Raw genomic sequence first — 16,614 nt, 5'->3', positions numbered from 1 at the left:
TACAAAGTTATTCAAATTAGTGCTTCCCTGTATCATTCCAGATGTTAATAATAGCAAACTTTAATGGTAATATCAAAAAAGTAGGTCCTGAAGTTTCAATACACAGTATTAACATGTTCATATATGAAAGAGACCATGGTAAGATGATTCATAATGTCATAACTCATAATCAAGTAGTTAAACTCATTGCATTATATTGAGGTGATTGTTTTCCATCACAGGTTAACAATAAATGGATTACTTTCTATACTGTAGGTGCTAAAACACCAATCTTGAAAATTTGTCCTCGTTGATTTTATTTCTAAACTTTTAATTATTTTCACTGTTTCTTTTTTGGATTTCCTTTGATCTACAGTGATTTCAGGGTCCAAACTTGGGACATAATCATGGTTGTTCAGTCACTAAGTCCCGTGTGACTCTTTGCAACCCATGGACTGCAGCACGTCAGGCAAACACGGTCCACTAGAGAAGGGAATGGCAAACCACTGTAACATTCTTGCCTCGAAAACCCCATGGAACATAATAAATTATTGACTATAATAAAATAAAAAGCATGTGGCTCTTGAATCTATTCCTGAGTACTACCATACATAGTATTGTGAATGTGTGTAAACTTCTTACTGTAGAACAAGAAGTAAATCAGAATGTTCCATTTTTATGTAAGAGAAGAAATTAATTGCCCTAACTGGAAAGAGTTTTTCAAGATCTTGGATACATACCCAAATACTTTTGCTTTCTCCACAGTAAGAATTTTACACCAAAGCTTTGCTAGTTCTTTGCCTTTCTTCATGGTTAAAACATTTACAAGAGTCTTCAGAGCTGTCTTTTGAAATAGCACAAGATGGCATCATTTAAGACCAATTCTGTGCTACAGTAAGTAATATTTTAGTGACTTCTAGATATATTTCTGAATGGAGAAATTCAAGTAACAATGACATTGTTTTCTGTGTAATATTATGTATTTTTATGGAGTCCATGTTGATGTCCTTCAATTTTATATCTTTGACCTATATCTTTCTCCAAATGTTAGATCCACATTCAAAAGTGCCTCAACGGAGGTGTTATTTTCACCTTTATTAGTCACAGACACCAGCTGCATTCTTTTTTTTGTTACCCATTTAATTATTTTATTTTATTTTTTACTTTTTATTTATATTGGAGTTTAGTTGACTGACAATGTTGTGAAAGTTTCAGGTGTATAGCAAAGTGATTCAGTTGTACATGTATCTATTCTTTTTTGAATTATTTTTCCATTTAGGTTGTTACATAATATTGAACAAAGTTCCCTGTGCTATACAATAGGTCCTTTTGGTTATCCATTTTAAATATATCAGTGTGTACATGTCCATTCCAAACTCCCTATCCTTTCCCCCCATCCTTCTCCCCTGGTAACTGTAAGTTTGTTCTCTAAGCCTGTGAGTCTGTTTCTATTTTATAAATATGTTCATTCATATAATTTCTTTTTAGATTCTGCATATAAGTGATATCAAACAATATTTATCTTTCTCCATCTGACTTACTTCACTCAGTGTGACAATCCCTAGGTCCATCCATGGTACTGCAAATGGCATTGTTTTGTTCTTTTCAATGGCTGAATAATATTCCATTGTATAATTGAAGAACAAAAACCATATGATTATCTCTATGGATGCAAAACAAGCTTTTGACAAATTTCAAAACCCATTTATGAAAAAACTCTCCAGAATGTGGGCACAGAGGGGACATGTCTCAACATAATAAAGGCCATATGCAACAAACCTACCACTAACATCATGCTCAATGGTGAAAAATGGAAGACATTTCCTTCAAGATCAGGAACAAGACAAGGATGTCCACTCTTGCCAATTTTATTCAACATAGTTTTGGAAGTCCTGGTTATGGCAATCAGAGAAGAAAAATAAAAGGAATACAAAGTGGAAAAGAAGAACTAAAACTGTCACCGTTTGCAGATGACATGATACTATATATAGAAAATCCTAAAGATGTTACTAGAAAACTGCTAGAGCTCATCAATGAATTTGATAAAGTTGCAGGTACAAAATTAATATACAGAAATCTGTTGCATTTCTACACACTAACAATGAAAGATCAAAAAGAGAAATTAAGGAACAATTCCATTTATCATCACATCAAAAAGAGTAAAATAACCAGGAATAAACCTACCTAAAGAGACAAAATACCTATATTCCAAAAACTGTAAGATGCTGATGAAAGAAATTGAAGATGACACAAACAGATGGAAAGATATATCATGTTCTTGGATTAGAAGAATCAGTATTCGGGCCTGGTGCGCTGGGAAGACCCAGAGGAATCGGGTGGAGAGGGAGGTGGGAGGGGGGATGGGGATGGGGAATACATGTAACTCCATGAAAAAAAAAAAAGAAAAGAAAAGAAAAAAAAAAAGAAGAATCAGTATTCTGAAAATGACTATACTACCCAAAGAAAATTACAGATTCAATGTAATCTCTATCAAATAACCAATGGCATTTTTCACAGAACTAGGACAAAAACATCTTAAAATTTGTATGGAGACATAAAAGACCCGGAATAGCTGGAGTAATCTTGAGAAAGAAAAACCGGCTGCTTTCTCTTCCTATAACAATTTCTCCTCTTTAATTCTGCAACTCTGTGTAGGCAGCTGGTCATACTGTACCTCACATTTCCCCCTCACCTCTTCCTCCCATAATCTACTGGGTTGTCCAAAAAGTTCATTTGAGTGTTTCCATAAGATGTTACAGAATAACCTGAATGTTTGGCCAACCTAGTGCATCACAGTGTTAGTTAGTTTTTACCTCCAAACAGCTCACATATATGTTTCCTTTGCTTAGCCTCAACATCTTAATGGTCATTTATTGGTTAGAATATTACAGAAATAACTTTCTAACTTTTATTCCTGGACAGGTCTCATATTCTTCCAATTCATTCTCCTTATAGCTATCAGAGCAATCTTTCAAAAACATAAGCATAAGTTAGATTATTTCATTTCCTTGCTTAAAAATATGCTGTGACTTCTCATAGACTAAAAATAGTCCAAACTCTTAAACATAGGTGGAAAGGAGGGAAAAGACAGCTAACACATACTGAGCAATTTGAGTGCAAAGCTCTGCCCCTCTAGTGGGCATTTTACATGTATCCTATCATTTATTTCTCACAGAATTCTGTGAAGCATTATTTTCTTTGTACAGAAGGATGTAATTGAGACTTAGAGGTTAGACAACAAGTGGTAAAATAAGTGATCTTTCTACCTACAAGGCTCATACTCTTATCTACTCTATCATGCTGCCTTTCTACATAATTTAGCCTCAGCTGATCTTTCCAATCACATTTCTTATAATAATCACACCCCAGCCACACCAGCCATGAAGAAGTACCTTTTGATTCTCAAACTACCCAACTGTCCAGGACTTTCAATATGCTGTTTCCTTTGCCAGAAATCCCTTTTTAACTCTGTGCATCTAGCTCACTTTTGACACATTCTTCTCACTTTCTCCAAACAAGTTCTCAACCTTGGCTGGACAGGAGCATGGACAGGACATGCTGTGATTAATGCAGTTTGATTTTCTAGGGGTAGAACCCAGAAATTAGCATTTAAAAAATCTCTTTCAAGACTGAAAGGCAGTGTTCCAGGTGAGTTTCCTGGAGACTCTGGCAAGCTTAACTTAATCATCTTCTGTTTTTATTAGACCCTGTCTAGCCCTTTACTTTATGGAGAAGGAAATGGCAACCCACTCCAGTGTTCTTGCCTGGAGAGTCCCAGGGATGGGGTCACACAGGGTCGGACATGACTTAAGTGACTTAGCATTAGCAGTAGCAGCCCTTGAACACTCATCACACTACCAGAATTTTGTCTTAGTGTAACTATCCTCACCTCTGGAATGTAAGCATCCCAAAGGCAGAAATCATACTCCAATACAGAGGTTTCTGAATATGTGTTACAAACTCGTCCAGCATGTACACAAATACATACGCATGTATATTCAAATAGTTGAAACCAAAGCTTCACAAAATAATACTGACTCTTATTTAAGAGGGATAGACTCTTGTCATTTTTCTATTCTACTAATTTTATTCCTTTCTGTTAAAAAATGTGAATTGATACTCATTAAATTGATTACATAACCTAGTTCTTTGAACTATGCTTGAAAAACATCTCTCTAATTATATTTGTAATGCTAGTCCTAACCCCATGCTAGACATCTAATGGTGTTTACTAAAGATTTGATGAATTAATCAACATTTTTATGGAAATTTAATACATATGTATATATGTATACATTTATATGTTTTGCATATTGTCAAAAATGGCAGGCAGATATCACTAGGCAAAATAAAAACATCAAAATAATATTTCATAATCTTTGGACACCAAAGTAGAAAGATTAAAAAGTACATATAAAACTCAATTCAAATTACAGCAACAGAAAGGCATACACAAAGGGATTTCTTTTCTTAGAATTAGGGATACTCAGATTACCTCTCTTTTCAAATGCACCAACAAATGTGACAATCTAATTTATTCAGGATACTAATTTTGCTATTGAAGTTGCATTCTCTCTTATTCCTTTGGAATTAATCAGTGGGCCAAGATATATTGTGAGCAACATTGAAGAAGCTACTTTCCCTCAGTTTTAACAATGTATTAGAAATTTAAGATAGTTTAATCAATTTCCAGGTATACTCTGATATACAATTCAAAATTTATCAACCTTTCTCTCTGGAAGTATTTTGTTTAGTAGAAGAGGTTTTCTATAATGGCTGTGGGAGGTTGGGAGGAGACACAGGTGAAACAAATTAAATTAGAGGAGGGAGTCAGTTGAGAGATATGGCCTGAGGCAGGACCCAGATCACAGATGAGGGAACCTCAAATATTAATTGCTCCATAGCCTCTCTTGCTGAGAAAAGACGCTAATTATCTTACCTTTATGACCATCTCTCCCCACTGCACACCCATCCCCACAAACCTTCTTTACAAGCTGCTATTACAATGACCTCTTAGGTGAGATTAGAGAATCAGTTAAGATTGGTGAAATTCTTGTGAAATATTAGCAAAGATGTAGAGTCTACCCATTTTCAGTTGCTCACCGATAGTTTTACGTTAGCACTGAGAACTGTGGCCATCTTTACCAATTCTCTGAGGCCCAAAGTAGGAAATGCTTTGGACACAGGGAGAATATGATACAATTATGAATATAATTCTTCATTTTAAGAATAAATTTGCAGTTTAAAACTTTTCAAACTGTTGCTTCACAGGCCTGTATATGGCATGCTGTAAAAATACATTGGCTTTAAGATGCCAGTTATACTGTCAGAAATACCAATACTGTATAAGAAAAGATCTCCTCATCCTGAAGTACAGGGACAAATATGACCTTGCTTTTAATAAGCAAAGTAAAATACATTTCTTTTCTCATATAAGGAAGACACTTTAATGGCTTCCAGAGTGGAATTAATCAGGTTAATTCTATTCAGGAAGCATATGTTTCATAATACATGTATGCTTATCAAACCCAGGAATTATAATTATTGCTGGAAGAATTAAGCATCCTATGAAGTGGGTGATAAGCAGTGATAGGCAGTCTAGCAAGAGCTGGAGTCTCCATATATAGAAAAACTGATTGACAGTCATAGAGAAAAACCTATTTTATGAAGGTTTTCATCCCCTGCCTCCGTTCTGCAGCATTTGTATAAAGTAAAACATCACTGCTTTAGGTTGGATAGATATATTGGGATCTGCTGGGAGAGCTGATGTTCTGGCTAGGCATTTGAAATTTCTTTTTTAATATGTAAGCACTATTCTTGCTATATAGCATGAATCATACAAAGAATATAATGCTACCAGCTTCTGCAAATGAAGTGAAAGGCATACCATTACACTTGATCCCTTCACACGTATTATAGAACATCCCTTTTGCTCAAAATTTAAAAAAAAATCTTCAGAGGGGGAAAAAAGCAAACACTTCCATTTAGCTGAAATACGGAAACTGCATGTAATTTCCTAAGGTATGTAGTTTTATTTATTTTCAAGCTGTTGCTTTTAAACCCCAGTATTTTGTTTCAATTCTATCAGCTGAAATGTGCTGTTAACAATAATCAATAGTTTCAGTAGTTTAGAGTTTTTACCATGACATCTTCAAATCTTTCATCAAAAGACCATTATTCAACCATCTAACTGAAAATCAGAGCTGGCTATAAATGTCATTCCTACCCATAAAAAGTAGTTTCAACCTCAGGCAAGTGGAATTTATAGAAGACACAATATTAATAGAGAGTGAATGAGAAAATGGTCTCTGTTTTAAAATAACATTGGACTTTTAGTCCTACTATAGTTAAGAGAAAAATGGTATGTCTAAGGTTTTCAGGAACTCTAAGGGAGTTTTACATGGCTTTTAAGAATAAATAGATTTTTTAATGAGTAATAGAGAATAAGCTAAGAAAGTTTCCTCAGCATAATTTCCAACTGTTTTTGAAAGAGATTAGAAATCTAAACACAAAATGCACTTTATTCTCCACACTTTCATAATAAACATAGTTAGGAAACACTGCCATTTTTTCCTTATTGATTCAGAATCTTGCAGTTTCTCATGATGAGAAGCTTCAGTATGAATTTTCGTTGTATTAGTGCTGTAGCTACAAATATAAAATGTATAGGAGATAGATGGATGTATTTTTGTTTTATCTTCAACAAGACTTATCCATGAATTTAAGAAATATTTTATTAAATCCCTATTATAAAATTGAGTCACTGGAACAACCTTTAATTTTGAAAGGAATCTGCTAAAAAAAAAATCCACTTAAAGTTTTACTCGTTATTTACCATAGCTGATGGGAATATGTGAATCCACATATTTAAAACTCCAGGGTGGCTTTATGGGCATTTACAAGGCAAGATAGATTTTTTAAATGAAATATCATAAGTCAAATATGTTAGCAGCATATTTTCTAACCATTTACCTAAGAGGGACCAAAAAAACAAACCTTACACTGCATTTACATCCATAAGCTATAGGAGATACCTGTTTAGAACAATACCTGGCCTTATCTATGCAAACTACCTCCAAATGATCAAAGTAACTCAACACACATTGTGAAGGAGCAAGTGGGGGCTGAGGAGAATGATAAAGCAAGAATGAGGAATTCAAGAAGCTATAAATTGCCATTGTCATCTACTCTATATACAAAGCAGATCAGATCTCGTATCAAAACAGAAGAAAAGAAGGAGAACAAGGAGAGGGAGGAGAAGAAACTTTCCTTACTATGATTTGATTTTGGAATTATTTTTCAACCTGGAATACACTATCACTTTTTTTGCCATAATTTTAAAATATTAAAAAACTGAAGGTAGTCCTAAAAATGGATCATATTATTCAAACACTCCAAAGTTTCTTTGTGGTACTAGTCAAGTTCTTATTTCAAGTCGGAAAACTTAACTCTACATAACAAAACTCCAATATAGGTCAGGAAAATTCTATCATATCCCCAAAGTATTTACATATCAGGAGCCTTCCTGAACTATAGAATATGATTCACACCAAGATTTCAAGTAAACAAAACCACTTGAAACTTCTGTTTTTGCTGTTTATGCATATGAAATTTTATAGCAATAATTTTTGTTTCTAGGAAAAACAATTGTCTGAAAATTGTGTAATCATTAACTATGACAAAGTTAGCCATCTAATTTTTATTTTCACAGATTATGTTAGGAGGAAAGCTACAAAAGGCCAGATTAACATTTCAAAATGTATTGGAAAGTAATGAAGGGAAACTGATTCAGTTAGCAACGCTAAATAAAACAGACAATTCATACAGATGCTTTTCCTGTAAAATATTAAATAAACACTCAAAAATGGCAACTTTTTCAAATTTAATAAACCAACTCCTAATTCCTTTTCTCTGAGCAAAGTTTCTTCTTATCAAAGCTCCAGCTTCATGCGCAAATTTTTCCTGGTCAAAACCACACACTATTTAGAAGACTGGGGTGTTAAATGAAAGAAGAAATGATTTTTTGTTTCTCTCTCTTTCTTCTTCTAGCCCCAAAGCCTAAATATATAAGGCCACATAAAACCACTATTTTTGTCCACGTCATATCAACTACAAGGACAAATGTTGAAGATTCTTTGGTTGAATTCACAAGTTATAAAAGTAGAAACGCTTGACTTACCTGCCATTGTTTCATCAGCTCTCTTACTCCCTTGGAGTCTTCTAGAAGCCTTTCCTTATGGGTGGCATCCTGCAGGACATTGGCAGTTGTTTCAGCTTCTGTAAGCCAGGCAAGAAACTTCTCCAAGTCCAGGGGGAACTGTTGCAGTAATCTCTGAGTTTCTTCCAGAGCAGTCTCTCGCTCATTCACTCTGCAAAGGAACAAACGTCCAGATGCAATTATCCTCAAATAGAATGGTGCAGCCAGTGAATCCCACAAAAAGAGCAAAATCAAAGGGACTAAATCATAACATTGCAACAAATGTGAGTTGCTGCTAAAACTCCACTTGAAAGCATCAACCACTAGAATAGCATGTGTGTGTGTGTGTGTGTGTGTGTTTGGATTTTTAGACTTTTGAAAGTTCATTTTCCAAAAAATATCTTTGTTTTAAAAAACATTTTACTTTTGGCTGGTCAATGTTGAAAGCTTATTTTAATATGCAGCAAAACTTGAAACTAATCTCTATAGGTAAAACCCTAAAATCTACTATGCTTATCTTTAATGTCACCTGAGGCAGGAAACCATGATTAAATAGGCCAGGAGAAATGCAAACCTACAATGGAAAGTTGAACACTGGAGGAAGAAGGAGAAGGGGACTGGAGAACAAAAGGGAACAAAAAGATTAAGAAGTAGAAAAATTACATATCTCATAGCAAACATTGTGCAAAATGTAATCTGCATAACATCAGCATGTTCTAATAGTTCTACTATTGTATTGGCTTCCTTTTGCATTATCTGGTGGTCATACAACTAAGAATATTTTCCAAAAGAAAAATTTTATGGGTAATGGAGAAAGTGGAGCTTAAAATCCAGACACATTGGGTTCAAATCCCAGTGTCCTCCACCAAGTGTGATACAGGTTACTTAACCTCTCTGATTTCTCATCTGCGCTACATATTGTTGTATGGATGAGACTGAAAATACAACAATGTGTGTGAAGCTGAGTGCCTCACACATTATAAGTCACATATAGTTGCTCAAAAATGTGAATTCCCTATGCCTACATTCCATTCTCATTTCTCTAATCTTATAGAAGGAATGAATCAAATTCCTCATGACACAAAAATCCACAAAAGAGCTATTCATATTTTCTGACAATATATATATAATGCATGTATTGTGGATACACACACATATGCCCTCAGCAAACATCTACATAATAACAACTTGGGAAGGAAAATTGCCTAAGGCAGTAACAGCCCCATCTAAAAAGATTCAGGTAAATTTTTTCTGCAATAAGGAAATTAGTACTCTATTTAAATGTGGTATTTGCCTTCTATTACTACACAAACACTTCCTGGGGTTCAACATAAGCTAAAAATGGATTTAAAAAAAAAACTGAACACTTGAATATGATACACACTGCTTGTTAAGATGTGATTGTCAATAATTATGCAAAACTGCAATTTATTTCAGCAGCAACTTTATCATGGGATGTGCAAACCAGGCAATAAACAACTCCTGCCGAACCAGCGGCAGCAAAGCCCCCGGAAGAGCTGTTTATTCATCATGGGTGAGGTTTTTGCTGAGTATACAGTCTTCCACAGTGTAGTTTCGGTGTTCAAACTGGATAAAAATCTTCTGTCTGCATTAACTGGTGGAGGGGAGAATAGGTTTATGAGGGTGCAGCTACTGGAAAAAAGGAAGCATTGCACTAAGCTATTTATCAACTCCTAAATAAACTTGAATACCGCACAGCTGAAAGGTAGCCTGGTGCTCTGGTTGGGCAAATCAGTTAAACCTCGTGGAGTTCAAGGGCTAGCCTGAACTGCTGGTTCCTTGCTTATTTAGTTTTCAGGCAAACTATCAATGCAGGGAGAAAGAGCAAAGTATCTTTTATTATTTATTTATTTATTTATTTATTTAGTATGATTTAAAAATTCAGAACCGTTGCAGCAACACTGAGAAATGTAATGTTATAATCTGGTGTGAAACATACAACGTACAGGTTGAAGCCTGTGTAATTGCTAACGTTTGACCATTTCTGACCAACAAATGGGGCAATTTCAGCCAGTGCTAGCTAATATTTTAGGTTGGCTTGTGCGCTAGAAATCACTAAGATTTACTCCACCTCCAGCTGCAAATTTGGCATAGAAATAAGCTGTCACATTGCAGGAGACAAATGCAGGGTTAGACACTGATGTATTTTCTAACATACTCCAAAGTCACACAAAATAAAAGGGGCAGTGTAAAACTCCCTCATGGCAGAGAATTAGATACTGTGCATTTTATTTTCAGCTTCATCATCATGATGAGCTGTGCTTGATGCATCCCAGCTTCTCTAACCTTAAAGAGAAACACCACTTACCCTCGGCTTCCAGAGAAAGTAACTAGTAAATAACTTTCCAAGAGTTATTTGGAAAATGTGATGCACATAAATCAGATGAAAGTGTTCTACCGAGACAATGAGATTTCCAGCCCAATCCTACCACCAAGTTCGCTGCTTTGTAAATTAGGCCCTTAGGGAAGAGCAGTAACTCTTTCAGGACAGTACGGTACCATTTTCCTAAACGACACCCTTGTGGCCTGAAATATTGACAACATTGGGTTGAATATTTTCCAATTTGGAAATATGTTAGACAAAATTCAGTGGCAGCAATGGCAGAAAATCTCTTCAGTCAGAGGTGAGACTGTTATCTCTGGCTTGTGCGGGAGATTTAAGGCTGCATCCTTTTGCCTGAGATCCATCTATGTACACCGAATTCTCAAATTTTAATTGTGCTAAGTCTAGACTAGATGAGTCAAAGGTACTTGTATGCCATATTTGTGCATTCAAAATAGTTCTGAATATATGCCATACTTTAAAATTTTCCATAATCATATGCCTTTAAATGACTTCTACAATAAATAAAAAATGTAGCAATGAGAATCATAAAGCAATAAAAAATTACCTTGAACAAAACTAAAGACCTTGAACATAGATTATTATTTTTTAATGATAATATCCAAGTGGCCAAATCATGGACCCCGGAGAAAATTTGGCTTGAACTTTAAAAGTAACAATGACCAGATTATCATAAAATAGTAATAATGCTTTACAAATATAATTTACTGCATCAGTTAAGTACTTTTTTATATAACAAATTTTAATTATCAGCAAGTCCAGGTATAGAATGCACAAAAATAGCTGAGAATTTGATGGCATGTGGAATGGGATGCTGACTTCAAAAGGTTTTATTTCTGTTCATAAGGGCACCATACACCATTCTCCATAGGTAAATATAGCCAGTGTGGTACAGTGGTTCTCCAAGTATGTTCCATAGCCCAGGAGTATCAGTGCCATCTAAAACTTATGAGAAATGCCAATTCTCAAGCCCCACCCTAGACCTGCTGAATCAGAAATTCTGTGTGGAGTCCACTGAGCTGTATTTTAATAAGTCTTCCAGGCGATTCTGATATATGCTCAAGTTTGAGCATCACTGACGCTGGAGAGACCAAACATTGAGAACTACTGGTATAGTGGATGCTATGCTGGAATGTCCAGACCCATCTTTCAGGACTGAAGTATGTTTTGCTTGCATAACTCACTGAAGCTATGAGCCATGCCATGCAGGGTCACCCGAGACCGACAGGTCATAGTGGACGGTTCTGACAAAATGTGGCCCATGGGAGGAGGGAATGGCAGACCATTCCAGTAATTTTGCTGCGAGAACTCCATGAGCAGTATGGAAAGACTGAAGGCAAAAGGAGAAGAGGGTAGCAGAGGATGTGATGGTTGGATAGCATCACTGATTCAATGGACATGAACTTGGGAAAACAGCCAGGAGACGGTGAGGGACAGGGAGGCCTGGCCTGCTGCAGTCCATGGGGTCACAAAGAGTCAGACATGACTGAGTGACTAAGCAGCAATGTGTTTTGCTTTAACTCCTGGGAAAGCTGCTGGATGCAGGCAGGTTGCCTCCAATGACTGGTTAATGTGTGAACTTTTTATAAAAGTCTAGCCCCCTTGCTCCAGCTTTGGACAATTCAGGAAGGGAGGGGAGGGGAGGGGGATCGATTGATGTTGCAGTTACAAATGAATTGAAGCCCAGCTTCTCCTTCTGCCCTATCCTGCTTCTTTCCCTTTCTTCTCTCACAGGTATTCATCCTGAGAGCACTCTACAAAAAAAAAAAAAAAAAAGAAAGAAAGAAAGAAAGAAATTCCTACACATCAATCACTTTCTCAGAATCTGACTTCTGGGGAACTTGACCTGCTGAATTGTCATACTAAATAAAACTTTGAAAAATATACTTGTAAAAAAAATAAAAATAAAATATACTTGTTAAAAAATGTATGTAGAGAAATATACAAACACTGGCACAGATTGTGGTCACAAAAGGAGAAAGGATGTAGGACTCTCATACTCAGCAATTGAGCCTGAAGAGCTACTATACCTTTGGTTGCCCTTTAAGGAGGTCTGTAGATAAGGCATTATCACCAGTTAGAAGCAAGAATCTACTCAAAGGACAAAGTGTTGGAGCTATAAAGCTTAGTATAACCCCCCACCTGTACAAGTCTGCATAAAGTGGAAAAATCATAGAAGGCATGTCTTCATCATCTCCATTTTCTTTTTAAGAACTGATTATCAATGAGGCAATCAGAGTATACCCTGATCCTTCACACACACACACACACACACACACACACATACACACACCCACACCATGATATCTCTGAATAAATCTCTAAGGTTCTAGATTTTTATATAAATTGAAAATCACTAATTTGTTATGGGTCAACTTAATACATATAAAGCAAAAGAAAAAAGGGAAACCTATGACTTTCCAAGGTAAGGCTGAAAAGCTTAATTAATGTATGGACAATATTCCATGATTAGATACATGCAGGGATGATAGTTCATCATTGCACTGTATTAAATGATTACACACACACACAAATATATATACACACACATTATATAAAACCAAACAGAAACAAACACATTGAATATTTTTTGGGGAAAAAAGGCTCAATCTGATATTTTTCCCAGATGTTTCTGAAAGTGTGACCAACTGGGGAAATTCACACCACTTGGTCTTCTGCTAAGTCACATTCTCATCTGTGCCCTGGTATTATCAGGAAGTAACCAAATAAAACACTCTCAATCTTTCCTTCCTGGTTTATTTGCACTTTAACAACTATCATTTCCTATCAGGGAAAGTATTACAGGATGATGTGGGTTTTTTTTTTCTTTTTTGTTTGTTAGATATAGATCAGAGAAAATGAGTACCTTAGCAGCAAGCACTTGGACTTTAGGCCAAACACTACTCATAGAACCAGATTTAACCTGAAGTTCAAATTCTCTGTAATCATAACAGATTCTACTGGTTTGCTAGCCAATGAATTAATTTGCTTTTGTTTAAAAAATAAGTCTGTATTGTATTTTCATGGGGCAGCTAGAATTTTATTACCTATGGCTGTACAGCAGTCTGTAGAAAGGATTCCTTTTAATCTCCAGCAATTCCACTGGCCATATGCACTAATGAAAAACATGAATCTAAGCAAAATCCTTCAATAATGCTTGGACCAGTATCCTATTAGTTCCATTTCTAACAACAATTCTCAGACTATGGCTTTATGTGTCTTTGGAAAATATCTACTTAGATAGATGACCCAGAAGGGTTCTGGCAATTGAGAGAATGTTTCTCTTTTCTGCTCTGTTACTGAACTCTAAGGTGAGAAAAACATTCTGTCCTTTTAATGTAACTATTGACACAGAGTGTGGGATGAAGGCTCTAAGCTAGCACAGAAGATAAATTTAAAATCTGTTATCTACAGAACTCTTCAAAAATTTTAAAAGTATGTTCAGATTTATTCTCTGACCATTTCATAAGTTACCTCCCATTTTTTTTTCTACCTACAGTATGTTTGGTTTCTTCATATGCTTCCAGTTGGATGTTTCATTCTTTCCCACTGACTTCAACTTCCATACAGGTTATCTTTAAACCTGAACCTTATTCTTATTTCCACATACCTACCAACAGCTCATACATTAGGTGATGCATGCACCTCGTCTACATGTATTATGCGCCAGGATTCATGCGTGGTGTTGGTGACACTAAAGTCAGTGAGACATGGACATGGACTTTGACATTTAACACATTCAAGTCTGTGGAGGAGACCAATATTCAGACATTTACCTATAGTTACAATATGATTCATGACATGAGTTTGGGACATGAGTTTGAGCAAGCTCTGGGAGTTGGTGCTGGATAGGGAAGCCGGGCGTGCTGCAGTCCACGGGGTCACAAAGAGTCAGACATGACTGAGTGACTGAACTGAACTGACAATATGATTCAGGTTGTAGCTCATCTGGATTCCCTAGCAGTAGCTTGAATATAATATGCATCACACCGTATTCATGAACTTCTATGTCAATTTTCTTAACAAGTGATAAATCTATTTTTTTCAACACATTTTTTCCCTTTTCTTATCAAAGGGAGTGGGGATCATCACTGGGATTTATCTCAAAATACAGTGATGGATGCTCAACAAAAGTCTGCCTAATTGAATTAATTTTAATTAATAACAATTAGAAATTGTTAATTAATAACAATCAGAAACAAATTAATAACTAATTAATAACTAAAAACTAATAACTAATTAATAACTAAAACCTAATTAATAATAATCAGAAACTTTTTAGATATATCTCATAGGTCATTGCTAGTTTCATTTTGCTGTTGGGAAGACTGATTCTGGGAGAACCACAATGACTTTCCCAAAGTTGAACCCAATGAAGTGGTGGAATTAGGATTATAGTTCAAGTATTGAATCCTGAAAAAGATGGTTTTCTAACTCTGAAAATGGATATTAGTGTCCACTCCTCTCTGATATATTCACTGCAGTCGTAAAAGAAAGGAAAGTGCCGGAAAGTTTATGCCACTGAATCTTGGCCTTCGTTTTGGAGCAAAAACTCATCTCTTTGTTATTTTACCACAAGAGCCATCACTGCAACACATAGAAACCTACTGAGAGGGAACCCACACACCTAAAGATATTCTCTCACTCCAACTACAGTAGAAAAATCTAGCTGGTCTCTGCTTCAAACCAAACAAACAAAAAAATCCATTTTCAATGCAAATTTGCTGGTTTGCCATTCACCAACATATGCATCAAAGAGGTTTTTATCCCCTCTCCTGAGGTCTGGTACTAAATTACTCAAACTCTTCAGAGTTAATTGGAAACTATGACCTAAATGTTCCCAAAGTATTGCTGATTACTTCTCAGAAAAGTCATTCCCATCTTTTTGTCACCCCAGATAACACAGGATGACTTTTTAACATGTGCAGAGGCAACATACTCGCATGGAAAATAGATTAGTTCTCTAAAGATAAACCATAGCTTTGAAGCTAGCTATTTTCCTCAAAGATACAGACATTTTAGTGAAAAAAAAATCACCTGGACTTTATCTTTGGATGGAAAGAGAATATAGGTATTATCAATCATGTAAGAAATTTTAAAATACACATTCCAACTCTTTTATTTTTTTACTCTATGGACATTTTAAAAATTGAGACTTGCACAATATATCATTAGAGAAACCGGCATAATTACATACTTTTTCCAAAAGTATTGGGATATGTCTTAAAAGAAATTAGGAGACAGCAGTAAAAATGTACTTTGTACTGTTCTTTGCATTACTCACTTCATTTGACTTGTGTTTCAGACATTTATCACTGAGAAAAGTTGATAAAAATATACAAAATATTATGAACAAGTAGAATTCAAGATATATATATATATCTTGATATACATATATATATAATTTCCTACCTTGGAATATGAACAAAGAGATGAACATTCTTTAGTCTAAGATCTATATTATATATATATATATATTTTTACTGATACAATACCTTAAGGTACTATTTTGGAGAAGTTTAATTACAGCACTATAAAAGACATTTAGAAAAAATGTACATTGATACTGCCATCCAGAAGAATATAAACTTAGATTAGGGTTGGGTTTATAACTGGATACAATTTCTACTCTTAATAAATTCTCTATGATTTGTATAATGTGAATCTTTAAGTTGATTTTGGTCACTTGTAGTGTTAATCTCTTTAAAAGATGTATCTTCCTGTTTTGATAAGCTAGATTGAGTAGCTTTCTTTTCTTCTAAAAGGATATATGAAAACTAGGATAGAAACCAATTTAAAAGATCATCTCTTGGAAGTCTCATTAGATTGCAGTCAAACAAATGTATATTCACATCCTCAATATCTCAGAGAAAAAGAGAACAGTAGATGCTGTTATATAACATTCAGAAGACAGCAAGGCAAGTTGGTTCAGTTTTCTACCATCAAAAGGCAAACATATAGCAGATTCCCTTTAAAAGGAAGGAAGGGGTTAAAAACATATCATCAGCTGATTATATGAACTTACAGTAGAGGTCTCTCAATGGAATTCAGAAATATGAATGATTTTCATAAT

General features: G+C 35.2%; 1 protein-coding gene across 1 annotated transcript in view; it reads right to left on the bottom strand.

Moving 5' to 3' along the window:
- The window catches only part of DMD (dystrophin), a 2,165,569-nt gene that overhangs the window by 520,925 nt on the left and 1,628,030 nt on the right, over positions 1–16,614 (bottom strand). The window contains exon 54 of the mRNA XM_061137756.1: positions 8,159–8,348. Coding sequence (XP_060993739.1) covers positions 8,159–8,348 — 190 coding nt within the window. The remainder of the gene's footprint in view (positions 1–8,158; positions 8,349–16,614) is intronic.

This window comes from Dama dama, chromosome X, assembly GCF_033118175.1.
Source record: "Dama dama isolate Ldn47 chromosome X, ASM3311817v1, whole genome shotgun sequence".
NCBI lineage: Eukaryota > Metazoa > Chordata > Mammalia > Artiodactyla > Cervidae > Dama > Dama dama.
Note: the sequence above shows the minus strand (reverse complement) of the source record. Positions and strands in the feature narration are given on the sequence as shown.